Source organism: Radiomyces spectabilis, assembly GCF_025331425.1.
Source record: "Radiomyces spectabilis strain NRRL 2753 chromosome Unknown BYT42scaffold_8, whole genome shotgun sequence".
NCBI classification, from domain to species: domain Eukaryota; kingdom Fungi; phylum Mucoromycota; class Mucoromycetes; order Mucorales; family Radiomycetaceae; genus Radiomyces; species Radiomyces spectabilis.
Genome location: NW_026251933.1, coordinates 779,688 through 802,770, shown reverse-complemented (window position 1 = coordinate 802,770; position 23,083 = coordinate 779,688). Strand labels below are relative to the sequence as shown.

At 42.7% G+C, this 23,083-nt stretch overlaps 12 protein-coding genes across 12 annotated transcripts; 6 read left to right on the top strand and 6 right to left on the bottom strand.

Annotated features, from left to right (window-relative positions):
* Positions 1-620: 620 nt before the first annotated feature.
* On the bottom strand, positions 621-882 carry BYT42DRAFT_614969 (uncharacterized protein; the record flags this gene model as incomplete). The annotated part of the gene is made up of 2 exons (XM_051571912.1): positions 621-714; positions 779-882. The coding sequence occupies 2 exons, from the start codon at positions 880-882 to the stop codon at positions 621-623; spliced, it is 198 nt and encodes a 65-aa protein (XP_051422319.1).
* A 295-nt stretch (positions 883-1,177) lies between these two features.
* BYT42DRAFT_498484 (cytochrome b5-like heme/steroid binding domain-containing protein) lies at positions 1,178-2,023 on the bottom strand (the record flags this gene model as incomplete). The annotated part of the gene is made up of 5 exons (XM_051564566.1): positions 1,178-1,312; positions 1,435-1,548; positions 1,625-1,670; positions 1,740-1,820; positions 1,860-2,023. 5 exons carry the CDS (start codon positions 2,021-2,023, stop codon positions 1,178-1,180), a joined length of 540 nt encoding a protein of 179 aa, XP_051422318.1.
* A 642-nt stretch (positions 2,024-2,665) lies between these two features.
* BYT42DRAFT_594196 (armadillo-type protein) lies at positions 2,666-4,460 on the bottom strand (the record flags this gene model as incomplete). The annotated part of the gene is made up of 6 exons (XM_051570750.1): positions 2,666-3,031; positions 3,108-3,257; positions 3,328-3,513; positions 3,601-3,819; positions 3,909-4,075; positions 4,247-4,460. The coding sequence occupies 6 exons, from the start codon at positions 4,458-4,460 to the stop codon at positions 2,666-2,668; spliced, it is 1,302 nt and encodes a 433-aa protein (XP_051422317.1).
* A 4,220-nt stretch (positions 4,461-8,680) lies between these two features.
* Positions 8,681-9,319, bottom strand: BYT42DRAFT_467979 (Gti1/Pac2 family-domain-containing protein; the record flags this gene model as incomplete). The annotated part of the gene is made up of 2 exons (XM_051563534.1): positions 8,681-9,102; positions 9,172-9,319. Coding segments are annotated over 2 exons (570 nt in total), but the record flags the coding sequence as incomplete, so codon positions are not given.
* Positions 9,320-11,525: 2,206 nt separating this feature from the next.
* Positions 11,526-13,445, top strand: BYT42DRAFT_546901 (uncharacterized protein; the record flags this gene model as incomplete). Its single annotated transcript, XM_051565917.1, has 6 exons — positions 11,526-11,714; positions 11,797-12,138; positions 12,213-12,345; positions 12,446-12,588; positions 12,656-12,781; positions 12,852-13,445. The coding sequence occupies 6 exons, from the start codon at positions 11,526-11,528 to the stop codon at positions 13,443-13,445; spliced, it is 1,527 nt and encodes a 508-aa protein (XP_051422315.1).
* A 531-nt stretch (positions 13,446-13,976) lies between these two features.
* Positions 13,977-14,883, top strand: BYT42DRAFT_377824 (uncharacterized protein). The gene is made up of 3 exons (XM_051563292.1): positions 13,977-14,426; positions 14,546-14,671; positions 14,729-14,883. The coding sequence occupies exons 1-3, from the start codon at positions 14,187-14,189 to the stop codon at positions 14,831-14,833; spliced, it is 471 nt and encodes a 156-aa protein (XP_051422314.1). The 5' UTR covers positions 13,977-14,186; the 3' UTR covers positions 14,834-14,883.
* On the top strand, positions 14,621-16,429 carry BYT42DRAFT_534414 (kinase-like domain-containing protein). The gene is made up of 5 exons (XM_051565454.1): positions 14,621-15,347; positions 15,439-15,538; positions 15,644-15,705; positions 15,772-16,035; positions 16,162-16,429. Exons 1-5 carry the CDS (start codon positions 15,042-15,044, stop codon positions 16,246-16,248), a joined length of 819 nt encoding a protein of 272 aa, XP_051422313.1. The 5' UTR covers positions 14,621-15,041; the 3' UTR covers positions 16,249-16,429.
* Positions 16,430-17,131: 702 nt separating this feature from the next.
* BYT42DRAFT_498820 (uncharacterized protein) lies at positions 17,132-17,362 on the top strand (the record flags this gene model as incomplete). Its single annotated transcript, XM_051564589.1, has 1 exon — positions 17,132-17,362. A coding segment is annotated over one exon (231 nt), but the record flags the coding sequence as incomplete, so codon positions are not given.
* A 182-nt stretch (positions 17,363-17,544) lies between these two features.
* On the bottom strand, positions 17,545-18,871 carry BYT42DRAFT_498728 (WD40-repeat-containing domain protein; the record flags this gene model as incomplete). Its single annotated transcript, XM_051564582.1, has 5 exons — positions 17,545-17,713; positions 17,826-17,947; positions 18,021-18,236; positions 18,305-18,471; positions 18,553-18,871. The coding sequence occupies 5 exons, from the start codon at positions 18,869-18,871 to the stop codon at positions 17,545-17,547; spliced, it is 993 nt and encodes a 330-aa protein (XP_051422311.1).
* A 138-nt stretch (positions 18,872-19,009) lies between these two features.
* BYT42DRAFT_573717 (inositol phospholipid synthesis and fat-storage-inducing TM-domain-containing protein) lies at positions 19,010-20,113 on the top strand. Its single transcript, XM_051568758.1, has 2 exons — positions 19,010-19,797; positions 19,872-20,113. The coding sequence occupies exons 1-2, from the start codon at positions 19,087-19,089 to the stop codon at positions 19,926-19,928; spliced, it is 768 nt and encodes a 255-aa protein (XP_051422310.1). The 5' UTR covers positions 19,010-19,086; the 3' UTR covers positions 19,929-20,113.
* On the bottom strand, positions 19,966-21,817 carry BYT42DRAFT_573712 (PITH domain-containing protein). Its single transcript, XM_051568757.1, has 9 exons — positions 21,543-21,817; positions 21,395-21,467; positions 21,295-21,315; positions 21,200-21,231; positions 20,954-21,119; positions 20,732-20,882; positions 20,612-20,653; positions 20,380-20,549; positions 19,966-20,312 (listed from the first exon to the last, which is right to left on the bottom strand). The coding sequence occupies exons 1-9, from the start codon at positions 21,638-21,640 to the stop codon at positions 20,193-20,195; spliced, it is 873 nt and encodes a 290-aa protein (XP_051422309.1). The 5' UTR covers positions 21,641-21,817; the 3' UTR covers positions 19,966-20,192.
* Positions 21,818-22,055: 238 nt separating this feature from the next.
* Positions 22,056-22,822, top strand: BYT42DRAFT_614961 (RNA polymerase II subunit A C-terminal domain phosphatase SSU72; the record flags this gene model as incomplete). The annotated part of the gene is made up of 4 exons (XM_051571911.1): positions 22,056-22,123; positions 22,188-22,471; positions 22,531-22,649; positions 22,718-22,822. 4 exons carry the CDS (start codon positions 22,056-22,058, stop codon positions 22,820-22,822), a joined length of 576 nt encoding a protein of 191 aa, XP_051422308.1.
* Positions 22,823-23,083: the final 261 nt, after the last annotated feature.

Sequence of the window (23,083 nt, the reverse complement as noted above, 5' to 3'; positions counted from 1 at the left end):
TATCAACGATATTCAACTCAACGAGGGCATCATTCCGCTATGAATGCTTTGTGTTTGTTACTTGACAACATATCTCAAACGATATGCCTATATAGGATATTATCTGCTTCTAAAAGCTGCTCAAATTTGTCACTGCAGAGCTCTTCTAGCCCAAATAAATCGTTGCGCCTAGATTCTTTGGTGATGTTTTCACAGTCAAGAACGTTCGCCGCTCGTGGATTAAAAACCGAGCATAGCCTTTCTGTGGCTGTTTAAAAAAGATGTTCTCTCTGCCTACTGGCTACTGGCATCCAGCTACTCGTATTCATGTGCTGTGTTTTTCAAGTACTTCCTTCTAAGTGAGTCCAACCATGGGCGATTTTCCAGTTATATGCTCCCCCCTCTGTCATCGATGATTGTACAAAGAAAAGGGTCCGCTAATGTGAAGAAAAACTCAACTTTGAATAAAGCAAAGAAATTTGATAAAATACAGGAATGTGTTTTATTTCAAAGATGTTACAATGATGAAATTGGCGCACGCTGTGTTTTGACCGCCTTTTCTCCTTTTCTTTACATTTTCTTCGCGACAAGTGAGAAACTATTACAGGCAATGAAGAGATGTGTATCCTTTTTTTTTTCCTTTAATCGCAGTTGCCGCAACAGCCATCCTTGGCTTCTTGTTCTTGTTTGGCACAAGCGCAGTCGCTACCGCATTGACAAGCCTTGGCCGAGTTTCTGTGGTCGCCGAGCAAAAAATATTAGCTCTTGTTCCATCTCGCCCACTCCATTTTCTACTTACTCTCCGCAACCACAAGACTTGGCACATTGGCAAGAGGAAGTACTGCACTGGCAGTTGTCAGGTTGGCAAGTGCACGATGATCCACAGCAATCGGGGGCGCCCATGATGATTGATATTGACTTTGGACAGCGAACAAAGAAGAAGAAAGTAGGGGAATGGAACAAAGAGAGGTTTGAAAACCAATTAAGCGCGACGCTTTTGTTTTATAACCACCGAATTGACATTGCGTAACGTGACGAGGATGACTCTAGAAGCATGAAACGTGATGATATGGATGTTAGGGTTCACACTTTATTTTTGATTGGCGGCGGAATGTAAAGGAGACAAGTGACAAGAGAAAATAGACCATGCGATGAAAAAAAAAAAAAAACCACAAACAAACGAAAAAAAAAACAAGTTTCAAGGTTTCTGACCAACGGCTTGTTTACAAGGTGGAGGAATTGGTGCATGCTCGTCGATGGGAGCATGCAATACCCGGCCCACTTTAAAGTACTTGTGATGGTTTTCATAAAACTTCTTCCAATGGTCCACTCCCTAAAGTTGAAAAGATGGATTTGCAATTCCAAGATGAAACAAAAAGGAATGGTTAAGTTTGAATATTTTCTATCGCCGGTTCCTTGAACATTCCTCGTCCAAACTTTATTAGGATACAGTACCTTTAGCTGTTTTTCCGAGAGACCACGGAGATCGTGGGTGAGATGGTCCTGAAAACACCCAGTCACGTAAGCTCGAGCGGCATCCTTCCCAGCAAAGTGATGATAACTCGCTCCCTAACCCACTTTGTCAGAAATTGTTTGTCGACAGCCTTCTATCCAGAGCCAAAATAGACATCACGAGTAAACTTACTAAACCGTACCACATGGATCCCGCTGTCACGTCATACACGTCGCCGCTAAAGAGAGAAAATCCACGTCAATATTTCAAATCTGACAGTGTGTCAAATTGGCAGGAGAACACGTACTCGATGGCTACATAAATCGGCAAATTGGGATTACTGCCGTCATATCTCATCAATTGCTCCTCGGAAAACACCAGTTCCTTTCTCTACAAGACAAAATACGGGACGTTATTTAGTTATAACGGCGGGCCAAAAATCGATCGATGCAGGCTAATGCAGATACTTGCTGGAATGTAGGTATTCAAATTGGTCCATTTGCCTCGATAACCCCAAGTCCACGTTTCGGTAATCAGGTACGATCCCAAGAAGAACAAGATGATGCCCCACAAGAGCACTGTCACCCCCATCTTTAGGACTCCACCAACCGTCACTCCTGGCTTTTTTGACTTGTCAGTAGGCTTTTCCGCTGTGGATGCTGACGATGAGGTGGGTGCTTTTCTTCTATGGATCTCGCTTGTCATACAGTATGCGGAAAGAGAAAAAGGCGATTCAAGCCGATGACCCGTTATTTGCTAAATTCTGATTCCGAAAAAGGAGAGAAACATGAAAAAAAAAAGTTTATCTTGCAAAATCATCGGCCAATGGTTTTGGCTTCCTTTGACGGGCACCGATTCTATAGCATGGGCCGTATGCAAGTCTGACACGAAAAAAAAAGGTACGAGGAAAAAAAAGGACAATATGGTAAATGAAGCTTATATATTGTTTTCTGATATCAGACCAAATACAAAGAAAGAAAGAGAGAGAGACAGTGTGTGTGTGTGTGTGTGTGTGTGTGTGTGTGAAAGAAGAACAAGTGGGTTAAACAACAGGATGACATTAGAGGCCAAAGGGAAAAAGAAAGACACAAGTTGAACAGGAAGCAATTACAATTACACATCTAAATAAAGCTAGCGGTCAAATAGGGGGAAACACATGGGAAAAAGACATGATTACTACAAGGAAAAAACAATAAGTGAACATGAATAAAACACACAGTGAGGTTAACATGGTTAATGGTTTTGAAAAGCGGTAAACGCACTCGATTGGAAAGACGGTACAGTGGGTATCGAGAAATCGCCGCCGATGAGCGGATGCACATCATAGCCTGCAAATACTTTGCTGGTGCTCGATAGAGGGGCCGACAGTGTATTCATGGTCATGGCTCTCTGTGGCATACGTTGTCGTTCCGGGGCTTGAGGGGACGGTGGCGGTTGATACGATTGGGATGGTTGCATTGGCGCGGCCGGTTGGGTTTGCGAAGGTTGCGACTGATGCTGCTGTAATTGTTGTTGATCCCGATTGATTTTGCTGTGAATCCGTTTTCCGTAGGGAGTGTGACGGACCGACGGAAGGATGGGACGAATACATTCAACGAGCTGTGTGTGAGAGAGTTCATCGTGTTAGGGGGCTAAATTCAGGCACCAAATTACAACGGATGTCCTTTGTCTGTACCTTTTCTCGCTGCGACGGTTCGGCATAGTCCAAGGCCGTTTGTACCACATAATTCGCGTATGAATCGTGCAAGAGTTTCTCTAGGCGGGGTTTATCCACCAGTTCTTCAATCAGATGCCTTCGTGTATCAGTTTCGGCGACGCGGATGCACTAATCAAAAGATTCTCAATCAAAACTGGCCTATCAAAGAAGAAAAGGCTTGAATCAAGATCCACTGTACCTTTTCAATTACATTTGAGCTGAACTTTTGCACCGACAGAGCGGCCACATGACCGATAAACTGTCGGATCAACCGGTCGGAAAACATGGCATCGCCGAGATCCAGGACGTACTGAACCACATAGTTACCATACGGATCCAACACCAGGGTCAAACCATGACGGATCACCTCCACTACCAATTGAGTCTATGGAGACGTCAAATCCGTAAGTGGACATTGTCATTATCCATGCTAACTGATGTCTTTTTTTGGTCTGCCCCTTATTTTTAGTACCTTTTGGTGATCGGCTGAGAAATCGATACATCGCTGCAAAACACAGCAACCGTGACGATGCGTCGCCACTTCTACACAAAATTGGCTGACAGCATCATAGATAAACTGCTTATCATCCGTGGATAATCGATGCAAGCATCGTTGGATGACATGGTTGCCATTCAAATCTTTGATCAATGTCACCACATGAGGTGTCAGAGCACCCACCACCAGAGTAATCTACAATATACACACACAGAGAGAGAAAAAACAGAAATAAAAGTGAGTTGATGTAAAATGAATAATAAGTGATAGGATGATTTTGTTACCTGCTGTGGCAAAGTGAGGAATTCGATGAGTTTTTGCATGGCTCGCGTACCATGCATATTGAGAGAGATGGAAACCATGTCTTTGGCAACTTGTTCAACAATCATAGTACGCTGAGTGTCGGTACAGTATTCCAGCAATTTCTGACAGAGGTAGTTGCCAAAGGGGTCTATGCAATGCTCAGGTTAGGGATGAGATCATCATCAATCACCCTGATACCAAAAAAAAAAAAAGAACACCCCTAGGACCAAAGTGTAGCCATCACATATTCCACTTTTTTTCCTTCCTTTTCTGGGGGGGCTCCCGTTGCATTGGGTTGGTGAATAGTCCTACAATGTACCTGTCATGAGTTCTACAAAGTGGGGAAACACTTCTTTAAAGATGACGTCTCGTTGAGCTTCTTGGCGTTCTTCCAACTTGCGTTGGAAAAACCGACAACCATATTGGTCCTTGCATAGGGGATAGATCTGGCCGACGACGTCGTCAAACTGAGCAAACATGAAGCGACTATCGGATTGTTGTTGTTGTTCACTGAATCGACGATTGGGGATCATGGCAGTTTTACGCGTAGGCGAAGGTGGTGTGGAGGCCGGCAAATGGTTCATTTGTCGTTGCAGCATTTGGTTGAGGAACACTGGATTGACTTGGGCACCACCGTACATGGTGGCCAGTGCCGTGTATTGTTGGTACAGCGCCGCATGCTGCATAGCTGGAAGATCACCAAAAAAGGCAGGAAGGACAGGGGTTGTAGCCGCATAGGGCGTTCGGTTAAAGGCGGTGCTCAATGGCGGCTGAGGATACGAGGGTGGTGGGTACCTATCCTGACGTGCATCGTTGTTCTCTCGGAAACGGAAAGGCATCATGCCAATATCGCTCGATCGTCGTGCCGCAGCGAGATCGGGGTTAGAATACGAAGGAGACAACCGTGTACGATAACCGTCCATCATCAAGTTGTGCTTTTTGGTTTTGCTGAGAGCCGAGAAGGACATATCGATGGAGTATTTTCTGAAAGGCACCGAAGGCATTTCTTCCACCAAATCAAGGATATCATGTGCACTCAGACTATTGTCATTCCAATACGTGGTAGGCTTGGCACTGCTGGTGGTATACGCTGGTATGGTCGTGGATTGCTGATGTGAAAAAAAAGGAAGAAAATTTTTTTAAGGAGACAGAAGGGTGGAACGGAGAGACACAAAGAGGAGATGAGAAAGGAAAATGGAATCAGCCCAATGGACTTGTATATTTTTTTTATTGATGTGAGGGCTTACCGAACACGGATAGCTTTCACGACGAGGTGACAAGGTGCCGAAATCGTCTCTGTCAAGCGGTAAACGCATGAAAGGCGGAGGGAGTTTGGTGGTAGGATGAGCCGGATTCGCGTGTTGATAGGATACTGTTGACAAGAATATAAAAAAAGAAAGAGGTGAGTGGTATTGGGGTGAATCCTAATAAAGCAATGGAAACGTACAGGAGGATGGATCGGCGTAAGAGACTTGTGGAGGTTCCAATAGGGTTGAATTAGGAAACAAAAAGAATTGATCCTCATTTTCATGATTGGTCAAGGATGGCTTGAGAGTGTTGGGCGATACCAACCCGTTGCCATAGATGCTACGCATGGTGGCTCTTCTGGGACCAACCAACAAAAACAAAAAAAAAAGTGACACAGAAGTTACACCAAAAGTGATGGTTCGTGTCAAATATGTCTCAATTTTTTTTTCTTGGACAGGTGAACTTACTCGTCGGATGGATCATTTAATATTAAATTGGTGAATGCTTGACCCAGCGAGTGGGCTTGATCGGATTCCAGGGAATCGGTTTGAATGGAAGAAAAACGAGTAGAACACGAAGACGACGACGAAGGATCGGCCGCTGCACCACCGGATGAGTGCATGGGATCGGTTTCTGTCATTTTCAATGATAGATCATCCTCTACGCAAGCAGTTTTGGAGGACGATGTCATAACGGGTTTTTTTCACTTATTATTGGATGATGGATGGGGAACAAAATTAAATAAGTAAACAACGGGTAGATGCTGGTGATGATAATGAAAGGGAGTTGGGAAAAAAATAAAGGAGGAATAGCTTGCGAGTGTGTCAAAATAAGATAAAGAAGAAGAAGAAAAGGTAAAAGAAAGGAAAAAAAAATACAAGAGAAAGAGAGAGAGAAAAACGCAATGGCGAGCGATGAAGGTAAGAAGACCAGGTCCACTCAATTTCTATTGGCGGATACATGATATTCCCCATACAGCGGGCACCCCTTTGGGGGTTTTTTTTTTGGCTTATTTGTCGTATTTGCATCACTTTTTGGCACTGCCCAAGTGCCTTGTGTTTCTCCATTTTTTTTTTGTTGATTTTGCCCTTGTTCCTTTTTGCCTCTTGGTTGCTGTGAGTGGAAGATGGAACCACCCTTATTTTTCTTTCCCCTGACCCTTTCGTATCGCTCCTCTTTTTTTTTCTTATGCTAAGCGAAATTGTCCCCCCTTGTTTTTTTCTGTAGCTTGACTGTGGATCCACACAGAAAACTTGTCAACGTATTTTTAGTCAATGTGGTTTGCATTCATTCGTTTCTCCTATTTCATGCCTGGAAAATCTCCGGCACGAAAATTGAGGATGCTGATCAGCATTCATATTTCTCAGTGACAACAGATAAGCATTTTTTTTCTATTCAAACTTTGTTTTTCCTTTTTTTGGTGGATCTACTATCCTGGAGAAAACTAGAATCAAAAGAATGTGATTGTATTTAAACATAAGCTATGCAAAAAAAAAAAAAAAAAAAAAAAAAAAAACAAAGAAACAAGGTAACCAAAAAAAAATAGAGTTTAATGAATCCCATTATTGCTATTCCTTATTTTGTGATTGTATTGAATGGACGGAACGAGTTCCATGGATACTGAAGCTTGGTGCCATGTTGTTTCTCCATGACAATTCCATTGGTCCTATCGATAGTAACAAATATCCTCTTGCAACAAATTCAGCAACAGCTGAAAGGAGAATCATAAAAATCTCCATTAGCATTGATAATCGAACGAGCTTACTAAAGTCTGGAAAAAAAAAAGAACCCTGCGACAGCGCCTCGTCGAACAGCTTAATTTCTTTTTTTTTCAATTTTCCCCAAATTGTAACATGATGAATGCTTTGCATGCTTCAACATTTCAATGCCGCAATAAAAAAAACTCCGATTTATCGAATGTGTTGTTCTACGAATGCCAAATTCGGTTATTCATGTCAATCTCATTTCACCCTGTCTGAGTACCTGGCCCCCTTGTTTTTTTATATATAGTCATCTCTTGAGTGCTTGTACATACTACGTTACTATTCCGTTTTCAAGCAAACAGTTGGTGCGCAGATCATGTCAAGATCCTACAGTCTGTCATCAAGCCAGCAATGACAAGGTGGCCGAATAGGATTGACATTCGAAAAGCAGGCAGTAAAGGTAGAGATTGAACAGATGTTTGTTAATAAAGAATCGTTGGCACATGTCACCCCTTGCATTTTTCTATGGACTCGTGTAGATAACTTGCAGTATGTATCAAAGCTTATCTGAGCAACCATTTCATAAAGACATAATTCTCAACCAACGACGATCGAATCGCATGGCATGGCATGATTTTTCTTCTTTCGTGCTCGTTATTCATAGTTCAAAGAAAAAAAAAGTAACATCATATCGAATTCTATACAATTTGCTTTCTTTTTTTCTGGGCTCTCTTATTTTTTCTTTTTTCTTTTTTTGGGTGTCAACATCTGATGGATGCAGTACGGAAGGGAAATAAATATAATGTGGGCATATAAACATTCACATGGAAATCAGGGCTTCACATTTGCAGATCAAACTCATTCCAGCCAGATCCAAGGAGTAGAGTTGGATCCAGCATAAAGGAATTAGCGGTGATGTCAATCATGGTTGGCATGGCTGCGTAATTAATCGTATGAAATGAGGAGGACGAAAACAGGTGCTGATGCGGATTCTGTTCATGGTATGGATGGCAGTATCCATCCAAAGGAAGACTTGGATGAGATATCCGACTGATCGACGAAGTGCCACCTCCTCCATGCGAACTCATGGAACGGGTACCAGCACGTTCGGTGGGATCTGAAACAGAAACAGGGTAAGCAACCATGACCACGAAAAAAGCTTTTTAAGTCGGTAGCCTTGATCCACTTACTTTGCAATGACATATTGTACAAGGGCGAATAATTCGCGAGCAACGTATTGGATGAGGATAGAGGAGGATCGGCTACCTTGGGTGCGGGAGTATAAGAGTAGTGAGAAAAATGGCCTTCCGTTGGCAAAAAGGGTTCCCTTGAAGCAGTGTTACTACGCTGATAAGGACGGGTCATTGTTGTGAATGGATTTGATTTTAATGGAGTCATTGCCACACCCTGGGATGGCAGGACGGGTATAGTGGAAAGGCTGTGCTGTGGGACAGAGGAGGTAGCAGAGAATCCATCAGATAACATCCATGTGGGTGAAATGGATGATTTGGGAAGATGTGGTACGACACCCGTTGGGGTCTCCGTGGCAATAGGAGAGTCACTACTTTGAATACTGCTACTGCCACTACTGACACTGTTCGACCGTCGCATTGCGGTGGTTTTGATGACACGGCGTTTGGTTCGCAAAGACGAAGACTGAGTTGACAAGGGCGATGAATCCAGATATCGACTACCAGGCGTAGATTTATCTACAGATACAAAAACCAAAAAAAAGAAGGGCTCAGTAATGAGTGGACGCCGTTCTGGTACGGGCAAGTGACGGTTATCATGTTACCTCGGGAAGGCCCTTCGTCGAGAAAGAGAGGAACACGGAAATGGCGATAATGGAGCAACTCGGTTGAGATCTCCATGGTGGCAAGTTCCGGCGACAATGACGGGGTAGGTAACTTGTCGGCCAGGACATCGTCTTTGTTGTAGTAACTGATGAGGTGTTGTTGCACTCCGCCCATCATGAGGGACATTGACTTTTTGATCAGTCCATTCGTTTTGAACCGGTAACATGGTTTCAAGGAACCTGATGCCGTGCGATCACGTTGTTTTCTGTAGGGGTACGAGACCGAGGTGCATGGTGGGTACGACTTGGCGTCGTCCGAAGACTCTTCATCGACCAGTGGCGTTTTGGTCTCGAGTTCCCGATAAATCAGGAAATTCCCCAGGATACGGGACGGACTCCACAAAAGACCATCGGTCCATCGTTTAATACCTGTTTTGCAGCAACCCATGAGATGATCTGGGGGAAAAAAACATACTTGTCATTTGTTCTTCGCCTTACCACTTTCATTTTCATCAAAGCAAAATACGGTGCCACTCTGTACGAGTTGACGTTCTTTATCTTGAAGTCGTCGGCATATCCGTGGTAACAAGCCTCGCTTGCAAGCCTCAAAAATCAATAGTGAATCCCGAGTGGTTTCAATGTAACCGTGATATGTTTCGACAAGAGTCATCCAAATTGAAAAATGGTAAAAAGATGTGCAACAAACGTTGATGGAATCAAAGACTGGGAAAAAAAAAAAGGAAGCTCCCCTAAGAGAAAACACGACGATGATAAAGAAAAAGAAAAGGAAACACAAAAAAAAAAAAAAAAAGTGAGGTAATGAAAAGGAACAAAATGTAACAAACCGAATTCTTTTCAAGCTTATCCCAAAATATAAACGACATGTTTCGTGTCATGCTTTCCACTGTTGTTACCGATGTGAAAAAAAAGAAAGGAAAAAAAAGAGTGATGATGATGATGATGATGGCGAACCTACTTATTTTCGACGGACCGTAGATCAAAGCTCTATTGGTATGATGACCTATACTGTTCCATACGAAAAAAAAAAAAAAGGAACACGGTATGCCAGCGAAGAAATAGATGCTCAAGTCTGCTAAAATTGTTTGTTTTCCAACTTGAAAAGAGGTCCATCATTTTTTTTCCTGCTAGTCTACATGGGGCCCGGTGGTAGAGCAAGTCTGAATCAATAAGCGTAAGCGCAGTATTTTCCAACCATCACATTAACTCCACGAATGAATCACAGGATACAAAAGTGGTGGCTCACATGTCATCATGCCACGTGCCTGCATGATCCAGCGTTTGGTTCATGGATAAAGAAAAAAAGAACCCGCCACCAGCCATTCCGCAAGAACGTGTGTCATTATTTTCTCCAATTAATGTACATTTGAAACCATGCCATGAAATCGTACAGTGATGCTTTGCTTAGAATGGAAATCGGAGGCTATTTTTTGTCCATCGCTATACATTTCTGTTATGAAAACGATGATCCATAAAAGCTTCATTTACCCATCATTAACGTCTGAGACCAGTTGTACCTGGATGTTTTATTTCTGCATTATGGATGCATCACCAAGTAACACAAAATGCCCCCCACAAGTCATGTTCTAAATATTTCAACATGGTTTTTCCAGCGATCCACGATCATTCGTCTCATCATCCCTCCTCACAAAAACGACTGACGTAATTTTCGGTACACGATAACAAACCCACGGACCCTTTCTCCGGCAATGCCCACCATGATCCGTGCCAAACCCCCTCGTGAGTAGTCCAGGCACCCATGCCTTAATTAGTTTATTCTTTCACTGACGCTTTCTGCAAAGAGCCTTGTTTTATATATAAGAATTAGTAGAAAAGAAGTGGATATAATGGAACAGGCACGTGAGATAAAGTAATCGATCATAACAAATGCCAATTCTACGAGGGAATCACACCCTGGAGATTCTCAAATTATTAGTCTTTGAAGGATGATCATGGATATATAAAGCCTATGCAGACGATGAGCCTGACAGTTGCCCTTGCTTGCAGAGAAGATGATTCAATCAATGGTTGCAAGAATGAGGTACTTACAAACAACAGAAGCATTGCCATATTGACGTTTGTTATGCTATACTGGCTATTAGTGATTCCTTCAATTGCAAAGCGTTTGGTTCACATATGCAAAGCTTTGAATGCTAGAGAGTTGCATTGATCCATTTGGTGGCAAGCTCACTAGGAAAAATCAGACAACGGATGGCTTGTTTCCAATAGCCGGTTCTCCTATCAAGTGTGAAAAATTGGATCATTTTTACAAAACCATGCATGTCATTGCGATTTTGTTTTTCATTATCGGTGAGGATCTGCATAGTGCGGATAAAAGCCATCGGTATGAAAGGTGCATTGTATACAGGCCAAAGAAGCGACAGAAGAATGAAAAAATGCTGATAACCGGGCATCGTGCTACGCAGTGCAGCGGATCCGTTTTGATCACATCAAATGGTTGTAACTCCAATTTATCGCGGATGATTCTACCAAGACCGTCCAAGACGTAACAAGCAAATAAAGACGTCTTTGTCTTTGTTCTTTGCCATGGCCTGGATAGAACGGCTGGGAAAAGGAGAATATGGATATATTATATAGCAAAAAAGTGGGTATTTTGTTTACGCTTTGCAAGTTGCAGTTATTTTCTTTCTTTCTGCAAGATAGTGTGGTGTGAGATGTACGGTTACACAGAACGCAATAAAAAAACAAAAATAATAAAAAATAAAGTCGGATGACGGGGATGATACACGGTTTGTTTGTGCTCTTCTGGTTGGTTTGAAAGAATCGGCCTTTTTTTATTTTATGCCCACCCCACTTTCCACACTCCACTCGTCATGACCAACGCGGACGTCAATGCCACGCTTCTTCCTACTGACAATGTCAACACCATGTCCAAATCTCTCTCCTCACTTCATTTGGCCGATGCTCCGTCGTCAATGAAAACCAAGAAAGACACCGCTTCATCACAGCAGTATACCGTCGCCGATCAAGCAGTTCGCCAACTGCTGTTGAAACTGGACGAGGTACTATTTTTTTTATTGCCTCAACTCATGGACCCATCTGGTCACTTTTTTTGCTCAATCTTGACTGAACTCGATGGATTAGGGAGCACAAACGATTGCCAATTTACGCTCTATTTTGGCACTGAAAACAGCCGAACTGAATGAACTGCTTGCTCAATTAGACATGACCAATCAGGTCATTGTCAATGTAGAGGAATCTACCGTGCAAATTGAGAACATGTTAAAAGAAATGGGCATTACAGACGAAACTCAGGACCGTCAAGCCTTGTTGCTGAATGCCGAAGCCAGTTTGCACTCGGCCATCAAGTCGGCCAACAGTCTTTATGCAGCCGAAAGCGATGCATGGAGTGCGCAGCGTAGGTACGTTTTGCGACGACCTTCTGCGGGAACGAGCAACAGTGGTATCGATCCAGAACCGCGCCAGGTAAATAAATACAGTTTCTATTTTGATCCCAATGCGTCGATCGAACCACTCAAACTATGATTGGTTCCCAATAGCCAACCCACTCCAAGTTCCAATCGAAAATCCGATACAAGCCTGACAGCAAACCTATTCTACGTAAACTCAATGAGTTGCTGCGTCATTTGGAACTCGATTCTGGAAAATTCTTTGAAAGCATTGGCAATATCAGTAAGTTTCCCGTCATTGAACTTACCCAAAAGAAGGAAAAAGAAAAAAACGCCACCGCAGAATAATGGGTCATGCGGATATTAATCCTCATTTTCAACAGATGATGTCCAGGCGTTGCAAAAAGCCTATGTGGATCTAGACATTGCGAAAACCATTTCGTTATCGGCTAAAAGCAACTTTAAGAGAAGAACCATTCTACTTAAAAGTGCTAGAAGACGCAACATCTTGGAAGAAGTCAAAATGGTAGGTTGGCGAACATCAATTGAATATCACACATTTCCGCTCACGTAACATTTTATCATTCATCTAGCTTGGGGCAAAGATAAGAGAAGGCGAAGCATTGTGGAAAACTTATGCAAGAAATGCACCCATGTTGATCGATGGTCAGGATATTATTGCCACCCTTAATCGAGAAGACGAGCTTTTAGCCAAGAACGTAAGTGCCTTTTTGTCTCTCCAAATTTTTCAATTCACCCATGATTGATCATGCTTGCCAAATGGATCAGTTACCTGTCCATCCTTCGCGTCTTTCGTATGACAGTCATGTTAGACGATCCCCTTCCATTTCTTCCTCCAGTCACGGTATGAAACCGAGTCTATCATCACGATCGAACGAATCGACCGCTTCGTCTACACGCACTACTGCTACGCATCGTCCTTCGCACAGTCGATCACCATCAATTCAGTCGGACATTTCGTTGATCCCACCGCCACCGTCTCAAACCGCCTCCCCTCGTACAAGTATGTTAGCCGGTAGCCATAACAAGAAATTGTACCGTCACTCCGTCGGTGCACGGCCAAGTCCGGCCAAGGTGATTGCCACGAACCCGACAGGACCACGAGTAAGAACGACCTCCATAACCGCCCATAAACCCAGTCCCACCACGATCAAACCTCCCACAAGTACAATCACCAAACCTAAAGAGCACATCTCCTCCATCCCCACACCCGTTTCTTCTTCTATCCAACATGACTCAACTATGACCACTGTGGCCAAGAAATCGACCACCGCCAAATCAAACCAGCAACGCGGCCCTGGATCCACACTTCGACTACGAAGTGTGCTTGCTAAACGACAGAATACCCTCGCTAAGCCGTGAGCGTAGAATATGCGGAATATGAAACCACCCAAACAAGGAAACCACCCTTCTGTCTCTTTGGGAAAGGAGACCCAGGGGAGGGTAAAAAAAAAAAGGAAAAGACAAGATATTCAGAAACTACCACAAGAAAGACTTGCATATATCCAACCCAAAAAAAAAAAAAAAAAAAAGACACAAGGACGTTGAATAGGTGGGGTCACGGGAGTCTGAAGGGGGCCAACAAAAAGGAAAAGGGAAAGAAGATGTAATAATCTGGTCACACCTTCTTAAAAAGAACAGGCTGGGTGTGATGTGAATGTCCTTGTCTCTCTGGGAACCCATTCAGCAAAAAAAGTGCCCCTATTATCATTTATCTTATCCTTTTATAATTCACTCTTTTCACTCTTTCTCTCTTACGATGTACAAAAAAAAAAAAAATATCCACTCCTTTTCTCAGATCATCTATTTCTGCAACAGCACCATATTTACTTTTTTTTCTTTTTTCTCTTCATCCTCTCTCTTTGATTCCTCTCTTCCTCTTTTTTTTTATTGTTCTTGCTTTTTTTTTATATACTTTCAATTCAATCGTACCGTTATCCTTTTTGTTTCATTCTTCTCTGCTCTTGTCCTCTTTCCCGACTTTTTTAAACCGTGTAAAAACCCGTACGACAGAAATAAATTCAACGCTCCAAACGAATACCTGACCATCCGTCGACGTTGCTTTCCTCCAGTTAATACAATTTTATTTAAGTGATCCAGCAGATGACCATGTCAAGTTGTGAATCGATATCTAGGCGACCCATTAAAAGTCGACTGTCGTCATCACCACCACATCCAGTGAACACCAAATGTTCAAAGTCACTGAATCACAAGACAACCCAGTCGCAATCCGATACCACCAAGCATACGCCAAAATCATTCCCATCACACGTCAAACGTTGTTCACTTGGGTCGATTACAGGCACCAAAAAGCCGATCTCATCGATTCATCATGCAGAAAAAGTAAGCACCGTCTTCCATCGGATGATCCGTATGACGATAGCATTCGACTACCCATTACTAAAAACGGCAGTATTCACGAAATACCATCCTTATTTTTTTATTTTTTTTTGCATAATCAGACGATTTGGCGCTCACCTGGCCACTGCGAAATTCCAAACATTCTTGGCAACGCTTACTTGCAATTAAAGCCTGTGGAACAACATCGACCGAAGAAAAGCAAACCTTTGCAAGCCGGTCCTACACGGGTAAGTCAGGGTTCTTTTTTCCCCTCTCTTGCTCCATCCTAAAAATAAGAAAGCAAGGGTTGCAGAGTTAAGCGTGAAGATCGGCAATCACGTAATGCGCATGAAACCACTGTTCCCTTGCTTTTTTTTTCTAAAAAAAAAATATTATACTGGCAACCCTAACCGGAGTCCACCCTACTGATTCCAGTTTCCACTCTTGTTTTCTTTTTCTCTGTAGCCACCATGGTATCCTGCGTGTGCAACAGCTCATTGGACCCCACCTCCTTTGGCACCATTAAATAAGCCCTTGGAAAGTTCATTTGAAAAACGACTCAAAAAAGCGATTCCAAAGATTCAATTGTTGAACAATACCAATCCCAAAAGCCGTTACATGGGATCCAAAGAAGTCGGCACCGGGGTGAATGGTGCGGTAGTTCAGGTCACGGTACGTGGACATCACGATATTCGACTTGCCTTGAAACGGTGCAAATTGGACGACGATCGTGAATACCGAGCCGCCATTGTCCGCGAACTTCGAATTATGGCCAGCGGTCACACCAACCTTATTAAATTGAGGGAAGCTATCGTGTTTCAAAATGAAGTTTGGATGGCCATGGATCTTATGCTTTGCAGCGTGTTTGCGGTTCTTTGCCGTCGAAATTTACCCGAACAATATGCTATTTATATTGTGCGAGAGGTAAAACAAAATACACTGAATTCTTTGGGAAAAAGTCGGTGTTTACATGATGGTTTAATGTTGTCATGGTACTTTTTTTTTTCTTTTCTAGACATTGAATGGATTAATATATCTTCACAACCGAGGGTTCATTCATCGTGACGTAAAGTGCGAAAATTTGTTAATTGGCAACAATGGCGAAATTAAACTTGGTAAGTTACGATAGAAAGAACTCATTCTGTAGTTATATTAGAATCAATGCATCAATCTGATGGATTTCTCATGCGTTTGTGCCACTCTTTTTTTTTTCGTTTTAGCCGATTTTGGCCTTGCTACGAGCATGAAACATACCAATCGAGAACGATTAGGCACTGCAAAGGTAAACTCCATCATCCGTACCTTTTTATAAAAGAAAAAGCATATTTACCTTTTACATTTTTTCTAGTGGATGGCGCCGGAAGTAATCCGGCAAGAAGCTTACAATGAAAAAGTCGATCTGTGGTCCCTAGGCATTACTCTAATTGAAATGATGGATCGTGTTCCTCCTCATTACGCTGTAAAGAGAGACGAAGACGTGTTTATTAAAATTCTCGAAGATTCCAGTCCAACGTTCACCTACAGCTATCCTTCCATTTATTGCACGGGACTTGTCGCCTGGTTACTTGAGGAGAACGTTGAAAATCGACCAACTGCCAGAGATGTGGTAGCTGTAAGTATATTTCATCCATGACCTCCTGAACGATTAAGATACAGCACACAACATATGACTCCATGTCACTTTTTTGTTTGCCGTGCTTTGATTGAAAGACTCATCGGGAACCATTTGTATCTGTAGGAATTGGATTTACATATAGAGCAAAAGTTGCTAAAGATGGTCGATGCCAAGGAATTGGCAAGATTCGTCTCAAAGACACTGGCATAAAGGGATCGTTGGATCCAATTTACACACAACAACTATTGTATTTAAGCTCATCATGAGCATTAATCCTTTTTTTTATTATGTCTCTCCCTGCCTTTTTCCCTTACACATATCATACTAATTCATATTGTCCTTTTTTTTTCCCATCATTAGCCACCATGCATTAATATTGATAAAGCATCCTTTTCTCATCATGATTCCTATCAGTGCACATTGATTTGGAAGATACGGTTCCATAAGATGAGTTGACATATCAGAACTTCCAATCACAAATGCTGTACAAGAACGAACGATGAGCACGGTCGGAACAGTAACTTTTTTTGTAGCATTCTTTGATGAAACGAAAAAAGGAAATCCGACTATCTCATTCGACGTATCATGCATAATAATCAGCACCGATTTTGTTTTGTTCGCTTACTTTCCTTTTCTTCCTTTCACTGTTACCTTTTTTCCCTTCATCAAATATACCATTGCCCTGATGATCCTGCTTTCAGCCCACCTTGTCGAGCTTCTTCTATTGCTGTGGATAAGCAATGCTGCAGCGACCATGACCCCTCTTTTGAGTTATCAAGGTAATTTATCATGTGGATATGTGCGTTTCTATAGAACTGTCTATTCAAAGAGTGACCTTGATCACGGCACGATTCATTTCAAGATGGAAATGCTTGTCCTGATTTCACTTATGCATGCCCCGAATGTCCACTGGGTCAACGTTGTGTGTATCCGCACAGTGGCGGGTGTTATCAGGCCGGCATTCCTCGATGTGTATCCAATGATTGTCACCGTGTTCGTTGCCGCGTTAAAGCGCTTCCTTGGTAAGTCAGCCATCCATTGGATAGGTAGACAGCTGCATGGATCATCTTGACACTCACACCTACGGATATGCAGTCCTTCGGAGTGCCAATACTCGTGTCATTACAATGGTCCTCCGTGTTGTCCATTCTTGGGCGAACCTTTCTGCGAACCATGTCAAACCTTTGTTCCTTGTCACGTCGAACCTTGTCCATCCGAATGTCCCGACCGCTGCTTCTATCCCAATGCCGATTATTGCTGTCCAAAGAGCGGGAAGCCAATATGCTATCCGTCAAAAGACAGCAGTACCATTGCCAGTGCATGAATCAATCAACAGCAAGAACAAAACCGTTATTCCTCACCTATCTATTTCTCCATGCCTAAAAATGAGCAATAAATATGACATGTCGTCAGTCACAATTTTCTCTCAAGACAGTAAATGAAATAAAAAAAATATCAAATATGTGGAATATATGCGGTTTTATGTACAGAAACAAGAATGAAATTTTAGAGTGCAGCTTGCCAGGCGCACATACGACCATCTTCGCCTCCCGATAGGATACTCTGAGTGCGTTGATTCCAGTAGAGAGAGCGGACAATATCCGAATGAGCACCTTCCAAGGTCTGGCATAACTGAAGCTGACCAATATTCACATGGAACAGCTGGACTTGGCCTCTGTCAACAACCGATAAGAAAAAGAGTTTAAGCATTTTTCTGATCCGATCCGCGGGTTGGTTTTTTTTTTTTTTTTTTTTTTTTTTTTTTTTGGTCATGCTTTCCAACTTACGTAAGTGATCCTGTCATCAGGTAAAACCGCTGCGCGTCGGCATCATAACTACAATCTATCGCATAGTTCACATTGGTCACTCCAATTTCTCGAACATCACCATAATCGCAAATCAGGTCGCCCTAAGATAAGATGACAGGTACGAGAATGAGCTAATCAGACGATGAAACGAAGTTTGGGTCGCTTGCAACAAACCTCCAAAGTGTGTAGTGAAAAAGTTTCAATGTGGGTGAGGCAGTAGAGATATTCGGCGTTTGGACCAAAGTAGCCTGCTTTGTTGACCGAAGAGCCTGAATTCACTACGGAGATCAAAGCCTCTTCTTCGTCGAAATCCGTTACATCGTAGTTATTGACTAGTCCGTCCGTCGAACACGAAACAAACTGCGAAGGGATGGTAGGATGACATTGAATCTATATTAAAACAAAAACGCGTGAGCACGTCGAATCGAAATGCTAACAAAACCGTATATGGAACTCACTTCGGTAACATCGTCGCTGTGTGAATCCACAAATGTGTGTAAAAGGGAAGATTGGCGCGTATCAAAGAAAGCAATTTCTGCTTGATGTCTCTCAGTCAACAGTTCGGTGCCGACGACGGCCATGGTATCGTTGCAATTAATATCAAATGCGGTAAGAGGCGCATTGTCTATCAAAGGTGGGTTGTTACGGTGGTGAGTGGCGTCCACAGGGTGTTCTCGTGTAAAGAAGAATTACGGTTTTGCCTTACATGCAAAAGTTTGTACTGGTTGGGCTCCTACTCTCAAGTCCCAACGTGCGAGCCTTCCGTCTTCGGAAGCCGAGAAAAGGTATTGGTCATTGTACACTTTGATCTTGGAGATGCGTTTGGTGTGAAGGGCTCCAGTCATGGCGAGTTGTAGCGTGGCAACATCGTAAAAACGAATCAAGTTGTCCGATGCCGAAGCGATGGCGTATTGACTATTGGCGGTTACATCGAATACATAATGTTCGTCTTGCCAACCAAAATCGATACTACGCACCAACTGAAATGGACGTAGAAGACTGCGATCCACTTGAATGTCCACCATGGCCCTTTTGGCTTTGTAACGAAATGGAGAAAATTAAGGACCCAGAAAACAAGAAAAAAAAAAAAAGAAACCCAGCAACGGCGTTCCCGGGTGAACAGTCCACTCACCGGAAGCGGAATTTCTGCATGGATTGATTGACACGTTGCAATTTATGGTTATTTCGAAAAAGAAAAAAAAATCTTTTGAATTCTTTTGTTTCTTTTATATTTTTTTACATGATGCCTGGTCGACCTCGTATATTACTACCACATCAAAAGCTACTGTTGGCTTTATACCCCGTAACCGTCTTCTTATCGTTTCTGTATTCCGTCCTTGCCAAACCAGGCCCCAGCTATTTCAGCAACAAACGGAATATCCTCAACGTAGGCTTCGTCAAGATTGGATGGTTTTGGGTTACCGTGGTCTATTTTGCCTATCTATTGCTTGTCCTGTCCAAGCGCTTGCAGGATAAGCAACGTTTAATGCAAGGTTGTCTTCGCTATGCCGTGGCCACCGTTTACTGGTACATTCTGACGCAATGGTTATTGGGCCCGAGCTTCATCGATCGTGTGTTTGTGGCCACCGGAGGCAAATGTTCGGCGATTGCTGAAGAAGCAGACATTAGTGTTTTTGAAAACGTATTTCAGCAAACCGCATGTCGCAAACTGGGCGGTCAATGGGGCGGTGGTCATGATGTGTCGGGTCATTGCGTCATGCTGATCCATGCTAGTCTGTTTTTGCTCGAAGAAGTACGCTGGCTGTTTTACGATGCACGACCGCTGTCCACCTTGAAACAACGAGATCCCACCGCTTGGAAAGCCGTCGTAGGGGTATTGGGTCTGGTAGCCTTGTGGTGGTGGATGCTCATCATGACCGGTGTATATTTCCATGGTCATTTTGAACTCCTGTCAGGCTGTTTCTTTGGTCTTCTCGGCTGGGCCGTGTTGGTAAGTAAAACTTTTTATTGGAATCATTTCGGTGGCTCTTTTTTGGTTAACTGGTTTTTTTTTTCATTTTACAGTATCTCGGTGTCTTTCCTCGTATTCCCGCCATGGATCGTCCTCCCAACATGTTTTAGACATAGGACCCCTATCAACTTTTTTTTCTTGCGCTAATGTGATTGTACAGTAAAACTCGCCCCTCTACTACTTATACATATATTAAATCACTCACTCACTCACACACACACACACACACACCAATATTTACTCTTTTTCAACAAATCATCCTTTGGGCTGCGGATGAGTGTACGCATAGGATGAATCATTGTCACATGCCTTAGCTCTTTCTTTCATATTCCGACTCTAACGAACTCAAAAGACAGAAAAGGTGTCTATTGGGTTTATTCTTCGCCTACTTTCTTCAAATCTTTCATGTTGGTAGCCTCGACGGGAGATCCGATCAAAATGAGTTGCTGAATCTGAGTGGTTTCCTCATCTTCTTGGTTGTCAGCAATGAATAACTAGAGTAGACCGAAAAAGGATCAGTCAATTTGGTTCAGCTGTGCTCGAATGAAAATAAGTGCTTACCACCAAGTTTGTGATGTTTTGGAATTTGACGAATCTCAAGTTAATAATAGCATCGTCTTCAAAATCTTTGGGTTGTAATTCCAGAGTTTGAGTCTCTTTGATTGTATCGGTATCCTCAAAACCAAGATTTTGACGATTAGCGTACAATTTGATCGTCTTGGGCGCTTGGTCTATACCCCAAACATCACGCATTAGTAAACAGCACAACTCTCTCGTCCCATTGAAAACCTACTTTTGTTCGCCACCTTGATCTTCAACGAGTGCAACTTGACAGCTATTCACGCAGAAGTACGTTTTTCAGTCACGTATTCTCAGGAACCGACAAATCCTATCCATCCTGTTTTTCTCTTACGTTGATTGAAAGGGATACTGATAATCAGCTGCTCATCGACATCACTTTCCAAATACGATTCGTCCGCTTTAAAGATATTTCTGACGCCATGCTCTTCTTGCTGATTCAAGGCATCCATTTGATTGGGGGTGATGTATTCCGTCAAGTCACTCTAAATATCAAGCAGCAGACGCCTCGGTAAGTTGACATGGATTCTTCTACTCCGTTTGACAAACATCTTACGTGTCCAGGAGCAGCAGCAAAAGTAGTATTGCTGCCACTACCGCTGCCACTGGAGGATGATTCAGTTGATCCACTGTGTTTCTTGACGAGTTGCTCCAGCTGGGGAGGATTAGCTCCCTTCATTTCGTCAATCTTGTTGCCGCGCAAGTAAAACTGGAAGGTGGGCCTACAGGTTCGCCCGACACTTTGTCATTTTTTTGTGTTCTGTTTCCATCCCTCCAACCCTCCATCTCATTCATGGCTTACATGGCAGAAATTCCGCATTGGCTGGCCACTTCCTACATCAACTCCACAACGTCAGGTTCTTGCTCAGTCTATACTTTGAACGATGCTCGACCTACCCTTGCTTGGTCGGTATTGATCTACGGTGAAAGAGACCTCACGTTAATCAGGCATTCACGAAACAGGTATATGCCAAAAAACGACGAGAGCAAACAATACCTTGATAAACATGACATCAGGATATTTTGAAGCCAATTGGGTAATGAAAGGTGCAATCACTCGGCAGGGACCGCTATACAGGATAGACCGCGCGTCATTGATTTTGAGTATGGGTTTTCTCTTGACCTTAGTCTGATTTTGCACTTACCACCAATCGGCATAAAAGTCAACGACAATAAGCTTCTGAGTAGAAGCCAGCAACTCTTGGAATTCGGCGGGGGTTTTGGGTTGCTTAGAAAACGACATGATGGATAAAAAGTCAAAGAGAAACGAGTGGTCAAAACGCCTCGTCTCTCCTTGAGCGTCGTCCGCCCAACGATTTCAAATGCCGCCCCAGTCAATATTTTCATCATCACTTTTGCTCACTTCCATGCTGTGCTTGTTTCCATGTATTTTCGGCCATTTCTTCATATACAACTTAACTTCTTCCACGGTTGTTGCCTTGATCATACAGCAGTTTTGCAGGACGTTCGAAATCTGCCTTTTTGCAAATAATTTTGGGCTAAAATTTTTGCATATATGTTGGTCCAACTTTTTTTGAAAACATTTCGCAAATGAATAATGTGAAATCGAGGTTTCAAGTCCGCCAATGGAAAGGGAAAAAATTGCTGTACCATTCAACTCACTCTTTCCAACGCCCCTTTCTGTCTCGTTCCTCTCCATGGCGAAATACGCAGTGATATGTGCCAGTAATCAGAATCGCTCCATGGAGGCACATAATGTGCTTAGGTATTTTCAAAACTTCATGTTTCTTTTTGCAATAAAGGTGACTAATGCGTGTAGGTGATCATAGTAAGAAGGGATTTGATGTCTCGTCGTACGGCACTGGCACCATGGTACGATTACCAGGACCAAGTATTACACAACCCAACATATATCCTTTCGGCACTCCATACGAGGACGTTTATCAAGAGTTAAAAGCCAAAAACGAACAGTTGTATACACAAAATGGTCTGTTAACCATGCTGGATCGGAATCGTAAAGTTAAACAAGCACCACAACGATGGCACGAGAATCTGGACATGTATGATGTGATTATCACTTGCGAAGAGCGCTGTTTTGATGCTGTAGTTGAAGGTAGGGAACGACATCATCAATCAGTGAGGTTTGTAGTAACTCAATGCCTTGAAAATTAGACTTGCTGAATCGAGGTCAAAACTACAACACCAGCACTCACGTTATCAATGTCGAAATCAAGGATAATCATGAAGATGCCTTGCTCGGAGGACGAGCGATTCTTCAGCTGTGTCAAATGGTATGCATTTTTGGTTGTGACTGTTACTGCGATTCTCGGTCTCCATTAACTCCTTATTGTTATCTTAGATTGAGGCATCTTCGGATATTGACGCGGACATGGCCGGTATCATTGAACAGTTCACCGAACGTAACAAGACGCATCCCATTCTTCATACTGTAGCTTATTTTTAATCACACAATATTTATGTATAAACTATTTTCATTCCCGCATATCACTCTGGATGGTTTTTTCTTTAGCGTAGAACATTCGTTTACTAGTGGGTGATGGTGCATGTAGACGAAAAGAGAATGGATGAAAAAAAGTAACTTTAAGTAAAGAATGAATGAAATCAAATTACATGTAAAATACAGAATGCAACATAAACAAGATAATGTAGTAAATTAAAAGAAAATAATAAAATGGCAAACGGGGATTGGATACGGTAAGCGTAT